Source organism: Chenopodium quinoa, unplaced genomic scaffold (genome assembly GCF_001683475.1).
Source record: "Chenopodium quinoa cultivar QQ74 unplaced genomic scaffold, ASM168347v1, whole genome shotgun sequence".
In the NCBI taxonomy this organism is placed as follows: Eukaryota; Viridiplantae; Streptophyta; class Magnoliopsida; order Caryophyllales; family Amaranthaceae; genus Chenopodium; species Chenopodium quinoa.
The window spans coordinates 3,637,727-3,658,059 of record NW_018745523.1 but is presented as its reverse complement, the minus strand read 5'-3'; the positions used below and the strand labels follow the sequence as shown (position 1 = coordinate 3,658,059).

Genomic DNA, 20,333 nt, shown 5'->3' with positions numbered 1-20,333 from the left:
ACGGCTGTGATAAACACCTTTTCAATATTAACCTGCTTCGATGACTGACACGTGCCCCATTACCTTATTACATTTTCCCGCCAAATCCCGGGGGATAAATTTTTAAGTAAACAACAAATCGTTTTACCTCCTATTTTCGGTTTCATATTTAATTCACAATAACCATGTCGGCATTTTTTCCATGCTTTATTGACCAAAATTACTACCGTCAATTTGCTCACTTGGGGGGCAAATCGTAGATTTTTTCTTGTTGATTTATTGAGTAAATTACTACTGTCAATTTGCTCACTTGGGGGGCAAATCGTAGATTTTTTCTTGTTAATTTATTGAGTAAATTACTACCGTCAATTTGCTCGCTTGGGGGGCAAATCGTAGATTTTCTGTTTGTTTTCTAAAGCATGCTTGTATGCTGCTTTGTACATACCACCACCATGTTCCATCACAAGTGAGCACGTCAGTTTTACTAACGTCCTCACTTGGGGGGCTAGTTGTACGGGATATACCAGTAGTATCATAACATGCCGGTAAAAGAGTGCCTTGCAGTTTAAAGAAATGGTTAATTATTGAATAATTCATGTCCTTACCGGCATTAGTCTCTACCACGTGGAGAGATGCTTCTCGGAATATGGCATGTCCCACTGACACGTGGAGGGCTGCTTAGTGCCGCGTAAGCACCTGCTAGTACCAAGGTCGGTGTGCCACCTATCTGTATAGGTGGCACCTGCTTGGTTGCGTTCCTATAAATACCCAAACAAATTCTCATTTCAGAGGTAGAATCTCTCTCTCTCTCTAAAACATTTTCTCTCTCTTCTTTCACTTTCTTCTCACAAAGGTACTAACTTTAGCATCGGAGTGGTTATTCCCGGATAACCCCCGGGTTAGCTAATCTGTATTGGCTGTGTAGGTGAGCAATTGGACGGTAAACCATTACCAGCCCTCAGACATTGACGGAAGTAGAATCAAGCAGGAACAATTAGATTATATTTGTCTATGTATATTCTTGTATATTTACTAGGTTCACTCCCCTTCTCCATTATTGTATATATTAGATTCATACATCTTCCCTAGATTAGTTGTTTGTAATTTGTGTATTTATACTCTTTTCAATAATGAGAAAGGCAAGGGATTATTTCCTATATCTTCAACTGATGGCCCCGATATGGAGAGAAAGATCTGGACATGGTTGTTAGATTCATGTGTGTACAAAAGGCACGGTGTTTTTATGAGTGACGAAAGGCTAAGATGCTTAACCTTTTCCTCCATTGACAAACTGGAATAATCTAGCTACCCACTAATAAGAATTGTGTGTTATTAATTATTATCAGTATTCCTCCATAATTAAGATGTTCACTCTTTTCTTCCTGTGCACAAAGATAAGATTAGGGAGAATACGAGATTTACACCTTGTTTGGATAGAAGGAAATGGAAGGAAAGGAAAGGAAGAGAAAGGAAGAGGGACCAACTCTCTTGTTTGGATAAAGGATTGTGGGAAGGAAGGGAAAGGAGAGGGAGGGATCCATTTCCCCTCTCTCTTTAATAAGCTTAATTCCTCCAAATTTGGAGGAAAAATAATGGAGCTCACCTCTCCCTCCCTTTCTTCTCTCTTCCCTTCCACTTCTATCCCTTTCTTCTCTCTTCCCTTCCACTTCTATCCCTTCCCTTCCTTTCCTTCCTTGTTTCCTATCCAAACAAAGCATTAAGGAAGTTTTGTTGTGTTTAGGAAACAAATAGTTTTGTTCATATCTTGTTTCCTAGTCTCGTGTTATTAGGATTCTTATTAGCTTGTATTTGACTTATTTCCCAAGGCTTTCCACTAGTTTATTAAAGTTAATTAACAATATTTTCCGAAACTTTTTCGATTAGATTGTATGGTATTGGCAAAGCATTAGAAATTCAAGATATAATAAAATTTTAGTAGTTCGGGTTTTTTTTTTCTTTTTTTTTTTTTTGAAAAAAAGTATTTTATTAGATTGTTATGTGTACAAAAAAAAAAAAAAACTCCTTACGGCACACCATTAATAATAAGATAACTTAAACTAAATTACAATAACCTAATTGTTTAATGATAACACCAAATTAACCACGACAATTTCTTATTTAATTGCAACATACTCATGAGTCATGATACACAACTTCAAGATATTAAAATAGACAAACCGACAAATTAATTGAAAGTAATTTTATCATTATTAATAAACTTATTAAAAACAAAGTAGTTACATTTTAAAATTTAAAGTTGTATAATTAATTTGTCCGTTTACTCTTTTGAATCACTCAACTATAGGTTAGTGACTACTGGCTAATAATATAATATTCCGTATAATTTACGTGTCACGTGACACTTAGGGCATGTTCTACTAGATTGAAATTAGCTGAACTGAGGTGAAATAAATATTTTACAAGAGAAGGAAATTTGGAGTTGAACTGAGATGAATTGAACTGAAAATAAACGTATGAGAACACGCCCTACAACTTATTTAGGAATTATTGTAGACCTTTAGTAGTACCACAACTCCATAAGCGAGTAGTTGAGTACTAACAACCTAACTCCTTTCGGCAGTTTCGCGCGTTTCCCCTTTTCAACAACACAAACCTCTAAACCTCCATTTTCTCTCACTTCCTTCTGCATGAAAGCTTGAGACATGGCTACTTTCCGCTTACTTCGTTCTCAATTTCACAATCTCAATTTTAATGGCTTCCATTTTTACTCTCCTCCAACTGACTGCAGAGTCTTCCACAATCCACATTCGTTTTCCCCAAAACCCTCAATTTTCCCGCCATTTTCAACCTCCTTTGAATTCTCGGTTAATTCACTCAGTTAACCGTCGACTATCCCCTGAATCTCCTCTTCTCGCCGTCACTGGTCGAAGCGAAGGAACCCCATCAAATTCCCCAGATTCTGAACCCATTTTCGATCAAAACCCTAGGGTTTGGTCTATGTTTGGTCCCGACTCAGTTAGCCCTAAAACGAGTGATTCTGAAGAAGAATCAGTTGAAAATCGAGTGAATTCGGCTCCAAATTACTCGGATGGTCCGATTACAGGTGGTTATGTGGTGAAAGGGAAGAAGGGGAAGAGTAAGGAGTATTGGGTATGTTCTGATTGTGGGCATACTGAAGCGAAATGGTGGGGGGCTTGTAATGCGCAAAAAATTTGGTACTTTGAAGTCGTTTGTAGTGAAAGAAGGTGTGGACGGAGGAAAGGTTAACGGGTTTGAGGTTTCCGAGAATGCAATGAAGTCTTGATTGCCTGAGCAGAATGCTAGGCAAGGTGGTCCGGTGAGGTTGGGGGATGTGAACCGCGGTGTTAATCCGTCCAAATGGAGGATTCAATTGTAAGTTTTTAAATGTTTGTTAAAATGTTAATGCTGGAATTTCATTCATATATTTTATATTTATGCATTGCAAAACCCTTATTGAAAGTTTTGTTTTACAGAATCATGAATTGATTGCTTTGGGGTTCATTAGACTGTAGAGTGGTTTGTGCTTCCTGCTGACTTGCTGAGCATTGGCTATGCTATTTGATTTAATGTTTGTAGGTACGGTACATTCGGAGGTGAATTTTCTAGAGTGATTGGTGGTGGTCTTGTGCCAGGTATGTATAGACTAGTTTTGCGGTCTTTTTGGTTCGTTCTATATGTTCATGAGTTTTAATTGTGCTCTAGTTTCATAATGGAGATTAGTCATGAGCTGGTGAATGTGGTGGTTTGTGAAGGGAGGGCAATGCCCTATGAGGAAACTGAAAAGGGTATCATTTTTTTTGAAAGATTTCAACATATGAGCTGAAATGTTACATTTAAAAAAATGTCCTTAATTCTGTTAACTCTGTTTAATTAATTGTTATCTACCTAAAAATCATCCGAATTATTCCTAATGCATACATCAATTGAGCAAGCAATGAAGCAATTTGAAATTACATTACTATATGTTACTGTGATACATATAGTAATCTCTTACTATGATTTTCATAAGCAACACTACTATATGGTACATATATTTTTGCTTATCAAGATTCAATCGTTGTCTCCATGTTTTCATCCTCTCTTGCTTCAATTTAATATTAATGTATATACGCAGTGAGATAATCCTCGTTTTTGCTAGTATGTGCCAAGTGTAGTGCAGTCACAAATCTTATCTTTCTAGGTTCACTGATTTTGGTTGGTGGTGATCCTGGCGTTGGCAAGAGCACCCTGTTATTGCAGGTATGACATTTTGATGATGAAATTAGCAATCCTTGTGTTCGTTTTGTATGGATTGGAGGGGGAGGGGGGGGGGACGGGTGGGGGTTTACCCTACCTGTTCTTTGTGGTTACATATTTTAATTTATTTCTTTTTTTTATTTTTTTTTATTTTTTTTTTTGTTTTGCACTGCTTGCTTTCCGTATTCTTGAAGATTACAATATTTTATGTTTCACTGACGAGCTATATTCTAAATGAAGATTGCTGCCTTAATAGCAGAAAGTCCTGATAATTCTGAAAGCGCACCGGTGGTCTACATCTCTGGTGAAGAGGATAGTGTCTGTGAAAAGACTGAAACAGCATGATTTCGTGCTTATAATACTTGTGTTTCATGAATGGAAAATGGGAAGAAGAGGGACACTTACAATATCCAAGTTGCTCTTGCTCCCAGTATGATGACAACATTCATGAAAGCCAAATGAACTAATCTAGACAGAAAGAATAAAACATTTCAGCACTTATAAGCTACAGGCTCATCAATCTTGCTATAAGGATTTCTTTTGGCACCAATCATTATATGTTGCATATTTGTTTGTAGAGTATTGAGCAAATTGGAAACAGAGCAGATCGGCTGAGCATTAATGCAGAGGACTTGTTTCTGTATTCAAGCACTGATGTTGAGGTTTATCTATGTTTCCCTAAGTTTAAAGCCTTAAATGATGATCTCTATAGTTTACTTCATGACTCTCATAGTTTTATTGTTTGTCATAAACCTTGTACGTAGTATATATTTTTATTTATTTTATAATTTGATATTGGAGTTAAAGTGGGTGTTTTCTAACCTTGCTTTTGGGGTTACAGCTATGAAATCCATTAGTCCAAAAAGATTGATTTTACTTCATTTAATAGGATATTTTGAAAAAGGTGTCACTTCTTTGCCGACGGGCTGTGGTCATCGACTCCATTCAGACTATATATTTGCAAGGAGTGACGGGAAGTCCAGGAGGAATGCCGCAGGTATTTATTGGGTGTATGTGCTTGAGCTAGATATGTGCTTTAGAAACTTCTCAGTACCTAATGTGCTGATAATAACCAGATTGTTTAAGTTCTTCCTCTTTATGTCCTGCTGCCTCTGATTTTTCCCATAATTGACCCCAAAGGAGGTTGAAGCATGTAATACTCTATGATGCTAATGGAATTCTTTCCTAATTTCATTGCCACCTCATCATTATTATTACTCAAAATAAACTATCTTTTCAGAAACTTCAGTCGTCTTTGCCACTTCCTAGTTTGGCAGCTAGAAAGCGGAATGTATGGCTCAATGGCTGTATGCTGTTTCTCTGTGTTTGCATGTGGACACAATATTTTTCATAAATGCTAGTATCATTAATTTATGTGCTATAACTGGGGAAAAAAAAAGAAGAAGAAGAAGAAAAAAAAAAAAAGCCTACCTAATAGCTGATAAAGCTGTCTAAAAGTGTCTGATACAGTGATACTGAAATGCTAAAATGCTCTATATACTTTAGAGTTTGTGCTCCTGCCATAGTGCCATGCTTAGAACTGAAAGCTTAAATATTCCCCCCCCCCCCTCTCCCAAAAAAAAAAAGAATAAGAAAAGAAAGGAAGATGCAGTTGTTTTTGGGAATTGATTTTGGCACACCTCTATGTGAGAGCATAGTTTTCTATGCTCTTCTCACATAAGGGTGTGCCAAAATCAATTTCCGTTGTTTTTATTCAGCATTGCTAAAGAGGTTGACTATTTCTTAAAGTTACATTAGTATTTGACCTACTCTGGGTAGCTGTAGGTAGACTACTGATACTAATGTTGTGATGACAGTTGAAGGATTATACGGCAGCATTGCTTCGATTTTCAAAGAAGACAGGCATCCCTATTCTGCTGGTAAGTATGGACTGTAATAACATCAGGCAGATATTATCTAGTACCCCATTATCTCTTTTCTATTGCTTTTTAATTCCCAACAAACCCTACTTACACAATATATAACTCCAATTAACCACTTACATAGTCAAACCGATGCCAAAAAAAAGAGGGTTAATACTCCTTATGTTCCATAATGTAGTGCATTTTCCCTAATTTTCACAGTAATCAAGGTAGTAAGAGTGTGTAATATTCTTAAATATAGTGGTATATTCTAATTTCTATAGAAAAATTAATGATGACATTTGGTGAATCTTTGGATATATGGGTATTTTATATGGGGAAGGTGAAAAGGTAAATAGTGACACGAAAATTTGGGAAAGTGTAGGGACATATAATATGGGAAAGGTAAAAAAATAAATAAAGTTGATTCAAAAAAAGGTGTATTATGGTAAACTTATGTAAAATAAATATAGAGATATTAAAACAGACACAACATTGTGGGACGCCCCTAAAAAGAATACTAGCACTTTATTATGGAACAAAGGGAGTATCAGACATGTGATATGAGAGAGATAGAGAGAATTTATTGACCAAAAGGGAAAGTGATGCATCTAATATAAAACGGAGGAAGCACAAATTTTGCTGGAAGCTAGACATGAAGATGCATACCATTGATCCTAGTTCAAGGTCTCCTGTTTGATAATTGAAATACCTGTAGCCTGTATGAAGCTGTACGATTAGTCGATTATGAATTTGTTGGAATATAGAAATGTGAAGAAGTAAAGCCATTGACCTTTGTTTTAGGAGGGAATTTGATTGTCATGTGAATAAGTGCATTCACCAAATCAATGGTATAGCCTCTATCACTCATGTGCAGAATGGTTTAGCCTGCTGGCACTCTAGCTCTTGCCTGACCAATTGCAGTCACCTGTTTTCATATCTAGACCTTGATATCTATAGTTATATTTTGTTTTCCTTTAGAGTGGTATGATTGAACTTGAATCCCAATTAATTGTTCGAACTATTCGATACATACTTATATAAAGGTAGCATTGTAGCAGTTAGACTGTGCTGAATATAAATTGCCTAGAATTTCTTGCTTTTGATCATGACATTCTCCTTTCCCCCTCTCACTCTGAGGGCATGGTGGGACTTACCTGTTTCTGGACTATAGTTAATGTAGCTTTTGCTTACCCTGTCCTTTACTGCACTGCAAGCTGGAAATAATGTAAGATACATGTGTAGAGTCTAGACTCTAGAGACAGGAAAACAAAGGGTCTAGTGTAAGTCATTAGACCCCTGATCAGATTACAAATGTTGGTCAGGATCAGTCTTGCTGCTAATGGCGGCTAGCTTGGAGTGAGCCTATCTTCATCTTAAACTGTTTTCCATGTTGTGTAAAAATACTACAGGTCCTTTTGTTTCCCTGACATGTATATTTCTGTTAATGACAGATTGGACATGTGACCAAGATTGGAGACATTGCAGGTCCTCGTGTTTTGGAGCACATTGTAGATACTGTGCTATATATGGAGGTACCTTTTGCCCTGTGTTATTAAGTTTTGATGGAAAATTACTGGTGCCATCATCTTTGTTGCCGTTTTCATATTTCTTCTGCCACGGGTAGTGGCTGATCCAGGATTTTATGGGTGCTGGGTCACCGACTCACTGTCACCAATCGACCGGATATAAATCAATAATTAATGTATATATGTTCTAAAAGCTAATAAAAAAAAGTCACTCTGTTATGGACTGACTTAGTATTTTCTGATTTAAAGACTAATTAAGAGATTAAAAACTTGATAATTTAGATTAATAGTGGCAGAATGCGGGTACAAAAGGATAGATTAATAGCTTAAGGCTATCACTCTCTTGATAACTTTAGGTTATCACTCTCCTAGTAACTTGAGGTTACTACTCTCAACATTTTTCCTCATAATTCACCTGCCATCCTACTGCATATAATATCCCTATTTATACTAAGGTCAAGTGACTACTACCCTAAAAGCATTAGACTTCCCAAAATACCCTTCCTAATGTTGGTGTATTACACACTCCAAAACTTTTGTATACATCCGGTGTACAGTAATTTACTGCACATCGGAGGACACTTTTATCAAATTTAGGGTCACTTTTAAAAAATTTTGCCATTACTTTTATTAGTAAAACATAAATACTTCGCAACTTATATTTATGTCAGGGTAACTTTTATTCATATAAGAGTAATATTTGCCCATTTTAGGGTAACTTAATAACGGATGTTTTGTACATTCGACTTATTGAAAAGTTTGTCAAAATATCTTGTGGGAGAGGAGGAGGATTTGTGGCAGATAATGACAAATCACCAATAAAATTACGAAAAAGATTTAGAATGGTGAGCTTTAACAAGTTACCTAATGGGAACTAAGAATGTAAGATTTGAGGGATGAAAGTAATCAATTAAAAAATAAATTTCAACAAGTTACTTAGTGAGAATATATGTTCAAAATAGTACGTGTTCAAAAATACGTTCTCAAAATTAGAGAGTAATAAATAAATTAAAAATACGTGCTCAAAAAAATATGTATAGCCGTATAGGTAGTATATGATCTTTGACAAAATTATATTATGCCTCCACCAAAAACAAAGAAAGAACAAAGAAAGAAAGAAAAAAAGAAATAACAAAGAAAGGAACAAAAAAAGAAAGCAAAAAAAAGAAAGAACAAAGAAAGCGGAAAAAAAAAGGGGAAAACAAGAAAGCAAAAAAATAAAGGAAATGCTGCTGATGGGCTTTGATCTTGTGACCACAATATAGAGGAGTGAGGCCTTAACCACTAGACTAATGAGCACTTGTGGTTATTTAATGCAATATTTAATATTTAATGGCTCTGTTTTTTTGCTAGGTCACGTGACCCACCGTGCACAAGGTGGCTCCGCCACTGGCCACAGGTTTGTTTAATGAGACAGTTATATGTTGATCGTGGTATTTGTTTCTCTTTCTCTTCCCATACTGATCCTTGAGAACAAAGGAAAAAACACATATTCAGTTATCCACATCTTGTTTCATGACTTTAAAAGTCCATTTAATGCATCTGCTTAGAGCGTATAAGGCCTTAAAATAATGAGTTTAAATGACACTGTCGGTTGTGTTATTGCATCACTTGCTACATGTTTCAACTGGAGCTTGCTTATTCACCATGTATAAGGATCCCTGCACGGCACCTACAAATGTTATTCTTCTCATCTAAGAAAATTTTCATTCGTCGTCACATATATTTTGTGGAAAATGAGTTCCCATTTGCAAAGCCACCTGTTACACTGTTATTCCATTTGCAAGCGTAAGGAACTTGTTAAGGATTCAACAGGTTTCACACTGATTTGTCACTGGAGGCTGATTTTACTTGTGTAATGTTGTTATTCAAGGCTTTTTTAAAGTATTAAGAATGTTGTAGAAGGCTGATTTTACATGTGTAATGCTGTATAAGGATCCCCATATGACCACACATCACCACTTGTTAAATTGTAATTCCATTCGCTTGTTTAAGGAACTTTTAAACATCCATCCCCCCCCCCCCAACTGAGAGAGAGAGAGAGAGCGATACTAACAAATTATTGTTAGAGGCAAATCATGCAACTATGCAAGGTTTTAACGTATGCTTTTGCCTTTTCTAAATGTGACTAGTTTGACAATACTTCTTAGAACAAAGTGTTTTATTTTTTGTGATATACCATCAAATAATATAGTAGCCTACTTTTCTGCATCTAATGATGTGGTTGTATCACCCGAGTTTCAGGGGGAAAAGCATTCAACTTACCGCTTACTTCGTTCAGTGAAAAACCGCTTTGGGTCTACTGATGAGGTATTATGATATTATCTCACTGTTGACTATGTCCTACCCCCTACTTGAGATACTTATGCTCTCAAATCTCACTTCTGATGCAGCTGGGAGTATTTGAAATGGCAGAATCTGGACTGCAAGCTGTTTTGAATCCTAGTGAAATGTTCATGAGTGAGGAGCATTCAGAATCAGACCATTTAGCTGGAATTGCTGTTGCTGTAATCATTGATGGCTCTCCAACTTCTCTTATTGAAGTTCAGGTATAAATCTTGTTATAAGAATATTATCCCTACAAGCTGTTCATCCCCCCCCCCCCCCCCCCCCCCCCCCCCCCGTGCCTTCCATTCACCTAGACCCCTAATACTACTGCAATCCTCTTTTAAAAAGACAAGAAAATATATGGTAGATACTGTTCCCATGTGAATCTGATGGAAGTGTTTTGTTTTTGCACCACAAAATAGTGTTCAAACTGATGTCTTCCCCTTTGCTGATCAACATTTTTGTCTTCTTAAGAGTTCCTTCCTATAAGTCTCTCTTTTCATATAACCAATAGGATAGCCTAAGGGTTGTTTGCAAGGCTGCTATGTAATTAGAATCACCGGACTGAAAACTTAGTTGTAAAGTAGAGACAACCAACTGGATCAAGACAAAGTAGCATCTTGAGTTATCCTCCTAACATCGACTCAAATTAATTGATTTTCTGTTGCCTGGTAAATGTTTGTCTTGATTTTGCAACACTCTTATGCCACTTCTACTTACAGGCATTATGTGTAGCCGACTCTATTGGCAAGCATCTTAATTAGGGGTGGCAAACGGATCAGGTCGGGTCATATTCGTGTTCGGGTCATTTCGGGTTCGGGTTGAAACCCCCTGACCTGAACCTGATCTGTTTAGCATTTCGGGTCGAAGTTCTTGACCCTAACCTGATTTATTCGGGTTCGGGTCAACCCGAAGTTGACCTTATTCAACCTGATTTTTTTTTTTTTTTTTTTTTTTTTTGGGTAGATTAAAGAAAAATTTATCACCAATAAAAATCTTAAAAACAAAAAGAAATCAATACAAGTTGAATCTCAACTTTAAATCTGTAAATCATAAATAAATTTAAATGTAATAAATTTACAACCAAAACTTCCAATTAAAGGGATTTGAAACTTAAATTTACAACAAAATTTTAACTTCTCAAAATCCTTCACATGCTGGTTTGTTGTTCGTTCTTTCCTGCAAACAATAACAAAAACACATTAATAAATATTCAAGTCATCAATTTAGATTATATAAAATACAAAATCAACTTTCAATAATATGTATATTCAATTCCAAAACAATTCAAACCATAAACACTACGACAAAGTAGTAGAAAGTAGATGCAATTTTCACCAATTTCATAAATAGCCATCTTAATATAAGAAATATCAAATCAAACAAGTAGATCTAGATATTAAAATACAAGCTAAGAACATCTAGATGTAAAAAAATTAATAACTAATGATGAATTCGAATATAAACAGCAAATGACTTCGAAATTAAACAAAAATTAACATGTTAAAAACGAAAAAAAAAAAAAACCTGAAAGCATGTAAATAAATTCAAGAGGAAAATTACCATGAGATGATGGAGAAGGTTAAAGGAATGATTGTAGGACTGAAGGAAAGGAGTGAAGGAGACACAAGTGAGGCAATGAGACAAGGAGAGAGGAAGAAACTGAAAAACGGCTGTTTGCCTGTTTCAGAAGGAGAATGTGAGGGTTTTAGGGTTTTTCTCTTTTATTAGGTGGATTTTTGGGCTTGGGCTTAAGAGTTATTTTCGTTTTTTCTTGTTCGTTCTTTTTTTTTTTTTTTTCGGGTTAGATGGGTCATTTTCGGGTTGAAAATTTCAACCTTAACCTAACCCATTTAATTATCAGGTCGGGTTCGTGTCGACCCATTTAAGTTTTCGGGTCAGAAATCTCAACCCAAACCCGCTATTTTCAGGTCGGGTTCGGGTCGTGTTTTCGGGTCGGGTCAGTTTTTGCCGGCCCTAATCTTAATGGGGTTACGACAAGCAGAGCTGATATGATTATTTCAGTATGTCTTTTGGTTGAGATCTTCCTTAACTTTTATGTCTGTTAACAGCAATTTTATTCTTCACTTGCTGCTGCAATACATGTCTAGTTCCTGCGTATCTTTCCTTTGATAGTAAATATAGTTATTTGTTATTGTACATTGATTAATGGTTAGAATAACTACCCCCTTTTATTTGCAACATTTTCCTTTCAGGTGTCAAACTTTGGAAATTTTGACTATAGCTCTCAAATCTATTTGTAATATAGTAATCAAACTTGTTAAAGAATTTGTTATGGTATGTTGATTAATGGTTAGAAATTTTGACTATAGCTCTCAAATCTTAATATAGTAATATACATAGTTAAAGAATTGGTAATCAAAGTTGTGCATTAAAAACCGTGAAAAGGCAAGCAAACTAGTAATTAAGCGGAGGAAGTATTTGTTTTATCCAATAATCACCTTGATGGTGTTAGTTTGTTACTTGGTTTTCTTTGGCAGTTGGTAACGATGTATTAAATTAAATCAAGAAAAGATTCAATAAAAAAAAAAATTGGACAGTCAAATTAAGACAAGGGGTACCTCATTAAACGTTGGACCACAGGTCTATATTTCCATCAAGTGTTAAATATCCTGGATTTTGTTTGGCTATAGTGGTTCCAGAATGTTCCGTGAAAATATCACGATGAGTTCCTTAAAAAGCTTTCGACTGGTATCATTAACCTCAAGACTTTCTACTGGAAAATTATTGGAATCTGTACCCCTAGGCCCTAGGGTAGTGTTTAACATACGTTACTTTCACAGTTGGATTTATACAATTTAGTTCACTGTATAGTTGTTGAAAAATGCTTCAGTGAAGGGCTTTGAAGCATTAATTTAGGGAAGAACTCTGTTTTATCTTCTTAAAAACAGGGTGTAAAGCATAAATAACAACTGTTTCTAGTTTGTTGGCAGATCACAATGTTATGCTGGTGCTACTTATTATAGGAATTGAATGTTTTTTAGATGTGTATTTTTTTTTCTTTCCAGGTATCTTAATCTGACCAAAGATAATATCAGTTTGTTTGGCTAACTTAGAAAGCTATTAGTTGATGACTTGATGATTATTTAGAAACTTTATCAAAGAATTTCATTGTGACTTGGTTAGGGACAGGCATGATAAAAGTAGGATTTATGTAGAAGACTGAGTGTTTCACACATAATGGCGTAGAAAGTTGATAGCACTACACATTTTTTTATTTTTTATTTTTATTTTTTTTGAAGGATGATAGCACCACACATTAAGGTAGTTGAATGTTTTCATTTTATTGAGTGCAATGGATGAACTATTTATGCTTTCATCGTTTGTTTACAGGTTCTTAAAAAGCAAGCGGGACTGAAAATGCAAGACTATGTAATCATTCTCTTCACTACTACCCTTGTGCTTCATGCTGTAGCTCTAAAGTGTCTTAGTCTCATATTTAGTCTTTCATCTTTTTAAATTCTTTTTCATGTTCACTCTCTTTTTTTTACAAAAAAAATAAGGTTGGGGTAAGGCTAAATATATCTTCAACCAACCATAGCTCAGTCAGGAGCCATACTGCATCCATAAAATTCTCAATTATAAATTATACTTCGTATGATATAGTTGGATGATGAATGGTGGGTTGCAGGATAATATTGTTAAGATGATGTCAATCAGAATGGAGAATATAATATCCTGTTATATAATTATAAAAAATTATCTTATAATTATCTTGTCAATGGTGCATTATGTTTCAAGAACATGCAGTGTCCCAAAACATAATTCATTGCATATTGTGAAAAGATATTGTGCCCACTTCAATTTGCATTTATGTTAATCTGATCAATTAGTGATGTTGGACATGAGTATATGCCCAGGTATTAGACTCGATTATATTAGGGAAACTATGCATGTTTTTATTTGTATACAGGAAATGTCCAGTGTTCATATCCATATCAGAGTGTCGAGTATCAAACATTGGTACTAGTGGTTTAATGTAGAGCCATGATAAATAGTTCTACATCACTGTTCATTGGCTTCAGCATCTTTTTTTAAGAGTATAAGTTCTATATTAACTGATTACTTAATATTAGGGTCTTCTTCAATTGGTTAGTTCAATGGAGAATTTTGTTCCATGCATTGAACAACTGTCAGCAGCGTCTTTGAATTTGTCTATCTGCTTTTTTGATGGAGTAGAATGGATGGTAAAGAAAGGAAAAGTTTTCTTTCATTAGGTAGGAATCTGTAGGAAAGGAATATTCAGAAAATCTATTTCAATACAAATTAAACTGAACAACCTAAAGCACTGTTTCCCTTCGTTTCCTTTATGATCATCTCCAAATGCCAAAAAGCTCTAGGTTATCAGCAATATGTATATTTGAAAAGATTACAATGTGTCTTTAGTTTTCTGGATTCTTGCAAGGGAATGTAGGACTTCTTAGATCCTCTCCTCCATTAGGAAATGTAGCCTAAAAGCCTATACGTCCGTTGAGCAGCTGATCTTCAAGTCAGAAGCATTTCCGGAAGCACCATGCTCATACTATATGTACACAAGACTCGTACTATATGTACACAAGACTCATGAACTACCGAAGAGACTTGTTAAAAGTTTTATATTTTTTAACAAATAGTATCAATCCCATTGTATGATTAGAAAACCATTAGACTAACAAGGATCAGAGAAAAGTCAAAAACAGGGTGTTAGTCAAATAAATAACCCATTTTAACTCATACTGTTAAAAAACTGTTTTATGCTTGCTCATCAGTGACAGTGGATACAGAACAATGGGCACATGATGTCTAATTTAATTGTTTCTAAATTTGTACAAGCCATTGTTCCGTTTTAAAGAGCATACATGATGCTAATATATTAGCTTCATGTACCTGATGATTAATGTATTACTGATTTTACTATGTGCTGGTTGTGGAACTCATTTCCAAGCTACAGTCTGGTACTCTGGATATAGTTTTGTTATAATTCATTTTTGTTTTTTTAACTGTTGTAAGTTCATGGTAATTGTAACCTGTTAGAATTTCATCTCTGTATGTGCTATATGCTAATGTAACTTCTTTTTTGTAGAGTGTTTTTCTTAATGTTGTTAGTGGAGTATCTCTCACTGAAACTGCAGGAGATCTTGCTGTGGCAGCGGCAATTTGCAGCAGGCATGTTTTCTTTTTTTGTTGGCTCATTTGTCTCACCAAATTTTCTGGCATTTAGGCCCTGTTTTCTTCACCTTAAAAAAATAATATTAAGTAAAAATAATTTCAGTTCAGTAAAAATAAGTTCAGTTCAGTAAAATTAATTTCAGTTCAGTAAAAATAATTTCAATTCAGTAAAAATAAGTTCAGTTCAGTAAAATTCAGTTTTCTTAAAGAAAAATTATAATAGAAAATCAGTAAAAATAATTTCAATTTAGTAAAAATAATTTCAGTTCAGTAAAAATAATTTTAGTTCAGTAAAATTAAGTTCAGTTCAGTAAAAATAAGTCCAGTTCAGTAAAAATAATTTCAGTTCAGCAAAATTAAGGTGAGTCAAACAGGGCCTTAGAGAGAAAATTATGTTACTAGGTTTGGTATGACCGCAGTAGTGTACTGATACCTGATTCTAAGCTCTTATCCAACCATTTCTCTTGGCTCTCCACTACACTTTTAGAGACTTGTGTTGTCCAGCCTTTTCATATTCTTTCTAGAGTCTTTTTTTATTTCTTGTCATCTTGGTGAGGAGTCTTGGTTTTTGGTTGGTGATATATGCCTTACTCGTGAGTTCTGTAAAGTGTATATTGCTCAAAAAACTATAGCTATCCTTTTCTTGTAATCAAATTCGAAGTAACATATCTACATTTGCCTTCTTCAGTCTTCTGGATTTCCCTCTACCAAATAATGTAGCATTTATTGGAGAAATTGGCCTTGGTGGTGAACTCTGAATGGTAAGTATGAGGCTCTTGCCAAATTATTTTTTTGCCAATATAAATATGCAACTTAAGTAAATTTCCAACAATTATTAAAAATGCTTGCCCTATTGAGGAAGTGACATAATCTCACATAATCTATTTCTCAATGACCAATTGACCACTAATTTTTCTAAGCCTGTATATAATGCTCCATAAATTGTCTGTTGTTTATTCACACCCCCTTTTTAACTTAGAATGTTATGTTAGTCTATATTTTGACCGAAAACTTCTTTGCAGGTTTCGAGAATTTAAAAAAGGGTTAATACTTTGGCTAAACTTGGATATAAAACATGCATTGTTCCAAAGTCGGCTGAAAAAGCCATAGCAGCTCTCAGCTTTGAAGGGTTACAGGTAGTGGGATGCAAGAACCTGAAAGAAGTCATTGATAAAGTATTCAGTACTTGAGAAGAGAAAACCATAAACTTTTCTCATTTTTTTGGCATCTTATAAGCATATGTAACATTGATATTATGTTGTATTGTTGTGTAAGAATCTGATGGAATGTAAATATGACATAGATAGATTATTAGATGCACCCATGTATATACGATTTTACCTCTATTTTAAGGACGAAGCTCACTAGAGTCGGTTCAGTCATGTACTGAACAAGCACATGGTTGAAATTCACATGTGCAATTTTGTCGACTGATAATGCTAATATAAAATATTGGAGCCCTATGGGTAGTTTTACATCTGAACTTTGTCAATACCTTTGCCTTCTCTATTGTCTATTTCAATTATTGAATGAAAAGAGACTCATAGTTGATTTCGCGTTTTTGTGGTACATAAAAAAGGTGCTGTAGAACTTTGAACTTTTGTGATGATACAGAACTTTGGTGACATTTTGGAGGGTTTGCAGTAATTTCAGATACTTGTGGAATTGTGGTGGAACTTTTGGTGGTACTCCGTATTAACAAGATTTTTAATTGATTAGCATTCTTGATTCTACACACTGAAAGGCTTAAGGAAATAAAAAACGTAAATAATGAAATGTAAAATTTTGTCCATTTGGAAAGCCTAATTAAGCTTTATTAGTTTCCGGTATCTATAGTGTGCGCTCAACTTATTGGCAAGGAAGATTGGGGCATATGAGAACGTGGGAGCTTTATTGTGGTGATGGGGAAAGGGATGTCTGGAAAATGGTTTGGAGTTTAGGAGGACCCCCAAAGCTGCACCATTTTGTGTGGCGTGCCTGCAAAGGATCGTTGGGTACTTTGGATGTTTTGTATAGACGTCAGATTCGCAACTCAAGTGTGTGTACCATCTGTGGGGCTGAAAGAGAAACCATAATCCATTATCTTTTCTACTGCAAGCATGCCCTGAATATTTGGAATTATAGTGAGTTCGGTGCTCTAATTGCTGAAGCCCCCCACGAGTCTTTTGCAGATCTGTTTTGCTGGTTGGTGAGCAAGGTCGAGAAACCTCAGCTTCGTGTTATTATGTGTTTAGCCTGGGCTTCATGGCATTGCCGCAACAAGGTTATTTTCGATGGAGATAATGATGTTAATGGTGTTCAGGTGGCCATGGGTTTTGTTAAGCTCTGTGAGGATTATGATGTGTATAATGTGAAGGTTGGTGGTCGTGTGTGTGTGGCAGGGTCTGCTGCTCCTTCAAATACAGCATGGAAACCACCTGAGCAACAGTTTGTGAAGGTTAATGTGGATGCTTATGTGCCTGGTAATGCGGGGGTGAGTCTTGGTGTGGTTATCAGGGATGAGAATGGGGCTTTGTTATGCGTGGCTGTGCAAAAGACGGGGTGTAGATGGCAATCAGACTATGCTGAAGCGGCTGCAGCGAGATACGGGGTGGAAGTTGCCAGCAGGTTGGGCTATGCTTATGTAGTTCTTGAGTGTGATGCTTTGAATGTCGTTCGTGCTGTTGCTGAGAATCAACAAGGAGCTGCTCCTATTTTTACTTTCGATGAAGATATTAGGCGTATTAGTGTGGTGTTTTCTTCTTTTAAGTGTTGTCATGTAAGGTGTGTGGGAAATACCGTTGCCCATTTAGTTGCTAGATGGGAGTCTGAGATTAATTCTGAACGTGTTTGTATGAATTGTTCCCCCAAAGTTTTCAATCTTTGGCGGAACTTGATTTGATTTAATAAATTTTCCCGTTTGCCTTAAAAAAAAGTCTCCGGATTTCAAAAAAAAATGAAATGTAAAATTTCAATGCTTGCTCGACATGACATGTGCAAGGAGAGAAGGGGTATCATGTATGGAGTACTCCCTCCGTTTTTAAATACTTGTTCCATTTTTCCATGCGTGCAGTTTTAGGAGAAATTGGAGAAAGTAATAAAATGTGGAGGTGGTGGGGTTGGTGGAAGAATAAAAAATTGTAAAAAACTAAAAGTATTTTTTGCCACAGTAGTGTATTGTAATGAAATTTTGTGTAGAACTGAAAGGGTCATTTGTGAACAACTGCCCATTTTTTTTTATTTGTTTAGATCTACCGGCAAGTTTGGAAAAATTTGGGTAGCACTACCCACTAACATTTTTCATCCAATTAAAACGTTTTTTGGCCCAATTTTTCACTTTTTTCAATTACAATGGCCAATTAATACTAAAATAACCAAAAAAAACCCCAATTCAATTAAACCCCAAACATTAGAAATCAAAATCCCCAAATAATACTAAACTCATGAACCCTAAAATGAATTCTAATTAAAACCTTAATTAGGTTAATTAAGGTAAATTAAAACCTTTATAAATTGGGAGAGTTAATTGGGTTGGAAAAGTGAAAAAAGTGCGCTCCGATAACGTCTTAATTGGACGAAAAATGTTAATAGGTAGTGCTACCCAAATGTTTTCAAATTTGTGGGTAGTTCTAAAAAAAAAAAAAAGGTAGTTGTTCACAAATGACCCTATCTTTAGGGTAGTTCTACACAAAATTTCCGTATTGTAATTTTGGGTTACAAGTTTATCTCCTCCATAAACAATGGCAAACTTGTAAATAACTTGTTTTAAAATTATCTATGTGCCACTTGTATTCTTTTTACACTGGTGTCGAGATTTAAACATTAAAACTGAGCTGAACTGCACTGTTTATGAGAGAAGGAAAATAGGAACTGAATTGAATAACTTAATTGAAATTAAGCTGAAGAAAATAGGGCCTTAAGGCCTGTTCACATTTACTTAATTTCAGTTCAGCTTCAATCAGTTCAGTTCAGTTCAGTTCAGCTCCAATCAGTACAGTTCAGTTCAGCTCCTAATTTCCCTCTCTCATAAAATATTCATTTCAGCTTTGTTCAGTTCAGTTCAGCTCCAATCAGTTTAGCTCCAATCAGTGTAGTTCGGTTCAGTTCAACTTAGTTCAGTAAATGTGAATAGACCCTTAATCCACATTTATATTTAAATACTTATAAGTGTTAGAGTAATAAAAAAAAAAAGTTATTGTTAGTCATTGCATTCTAATTTAATCACAATTAAAAAAAAATTAGTAAGCCTTTAAAAAAAATGTAAATTAATATAAGGTCTTTTAAATTATCTAACATAAAAAAGAAATTATTCAAAATATTACTTAGAGCAAATCCAAGTCATACACTAGTTTTTCATTATATATAGAATAATCATTTTTATTGATTTATTAAGTTTTGTTATACTTTGTTTATCGAAGAGGGAGCCCCAGTTAAACTTCAAGATATCTTGATGACAAGATTATAAATTTCGTTAACATTTGAAAAAAAAAAAAAAAAAAAAAATCTTCATCATCTTCCACCTCCATGGTCCATCCTTAATTTCTTCCTCCTTTCTTGTGATTCTATTCTGTGTTACATTACAATTTCAACTATTCTTGCTACTTCGGATTTGACAAACACCTATTTACATTTTACTATTACTTATGTTCAATTCACATAATCTGATCTAACCTGATCTAATTTGATTTGGTAGTGTGATGAGCTCTTTGTACACCGTCAAATAAGATTAAGATCTATGATGCACGGACACGCCTGCCAAGTGGCGTGTCCGAGTCGACACGCGTGTCGGACACGGACACGCGTGGGACACGGGGGGATACGTCTTGGACACGCGAAAATCCGTGTCCGTTTTTTTTTTTGAATTTCTTCTGTACGGACACGGGCCGTGTCTCACCCAGACACGGTCCGTTTTGTGATGGACACGCAATTACGGCTTTACAAGCCCAACTTCCTCCATTCTCTCTGACTCTCTCACATTCTCAATTCCTCCATTCACAATTCACAAACCTACTGCCTTACTCAAGCTCCCTGAGTCCCAGACCGTCAGCCACTCACCGTCGCGCCGATAACTGCCGTCGCATCACCTGCTGCTGCTGGTCCAGACCGTCACTCAGTTCACCGTCACTTCGTCGCCTACAACCTACTCTCACAGAGACACAGACTTCACTCGCCGCTCGTTGTTCGTCCTCAGCCACCACCCCAGTGTCGCCAGCCACTAGTCCACCAGACCACCACCAGGTAACTCGCTCAACCTAGGTTTCAGGCCGTG

General features: G+C 35.6%; 1 protein-coding gene and 1 pseudogene across 1 annotated transcript; both read left to right on the top strand.

Moving 5' to 3' along the window:
- Positions 1–2,492: 2,492 nt before the first annotated feature.
- LOC110715476 lies at positions 2,493–16,562 on the top strand (annotated as a pseudogene).
- Positions 16,563–17,009: 447 nt separating this feature from the next.
- On the top strand, positions 17,010–17,966 carry LOC110715631. Its single transcript, XM_021894218.1, has one exon. It carries the CDS (start codon positions 17,010–17,012, stop codon positions 17,964–17,966), a length of 957 nt encoding a protein of 318 aa, XP_021749910.1.
- Positions 17,967–20,333: the final 2,367 nt, after the last annotated feature.

Coding starts and splice junctions, on each gene's coding strand:
- LOC110715631 (XM_021894218.1), top strand. CDS start 17,010: ATGGTTTGGAGTTTAGGAGGACCCCCAAAGCTGCACCATTTTGTGTGG.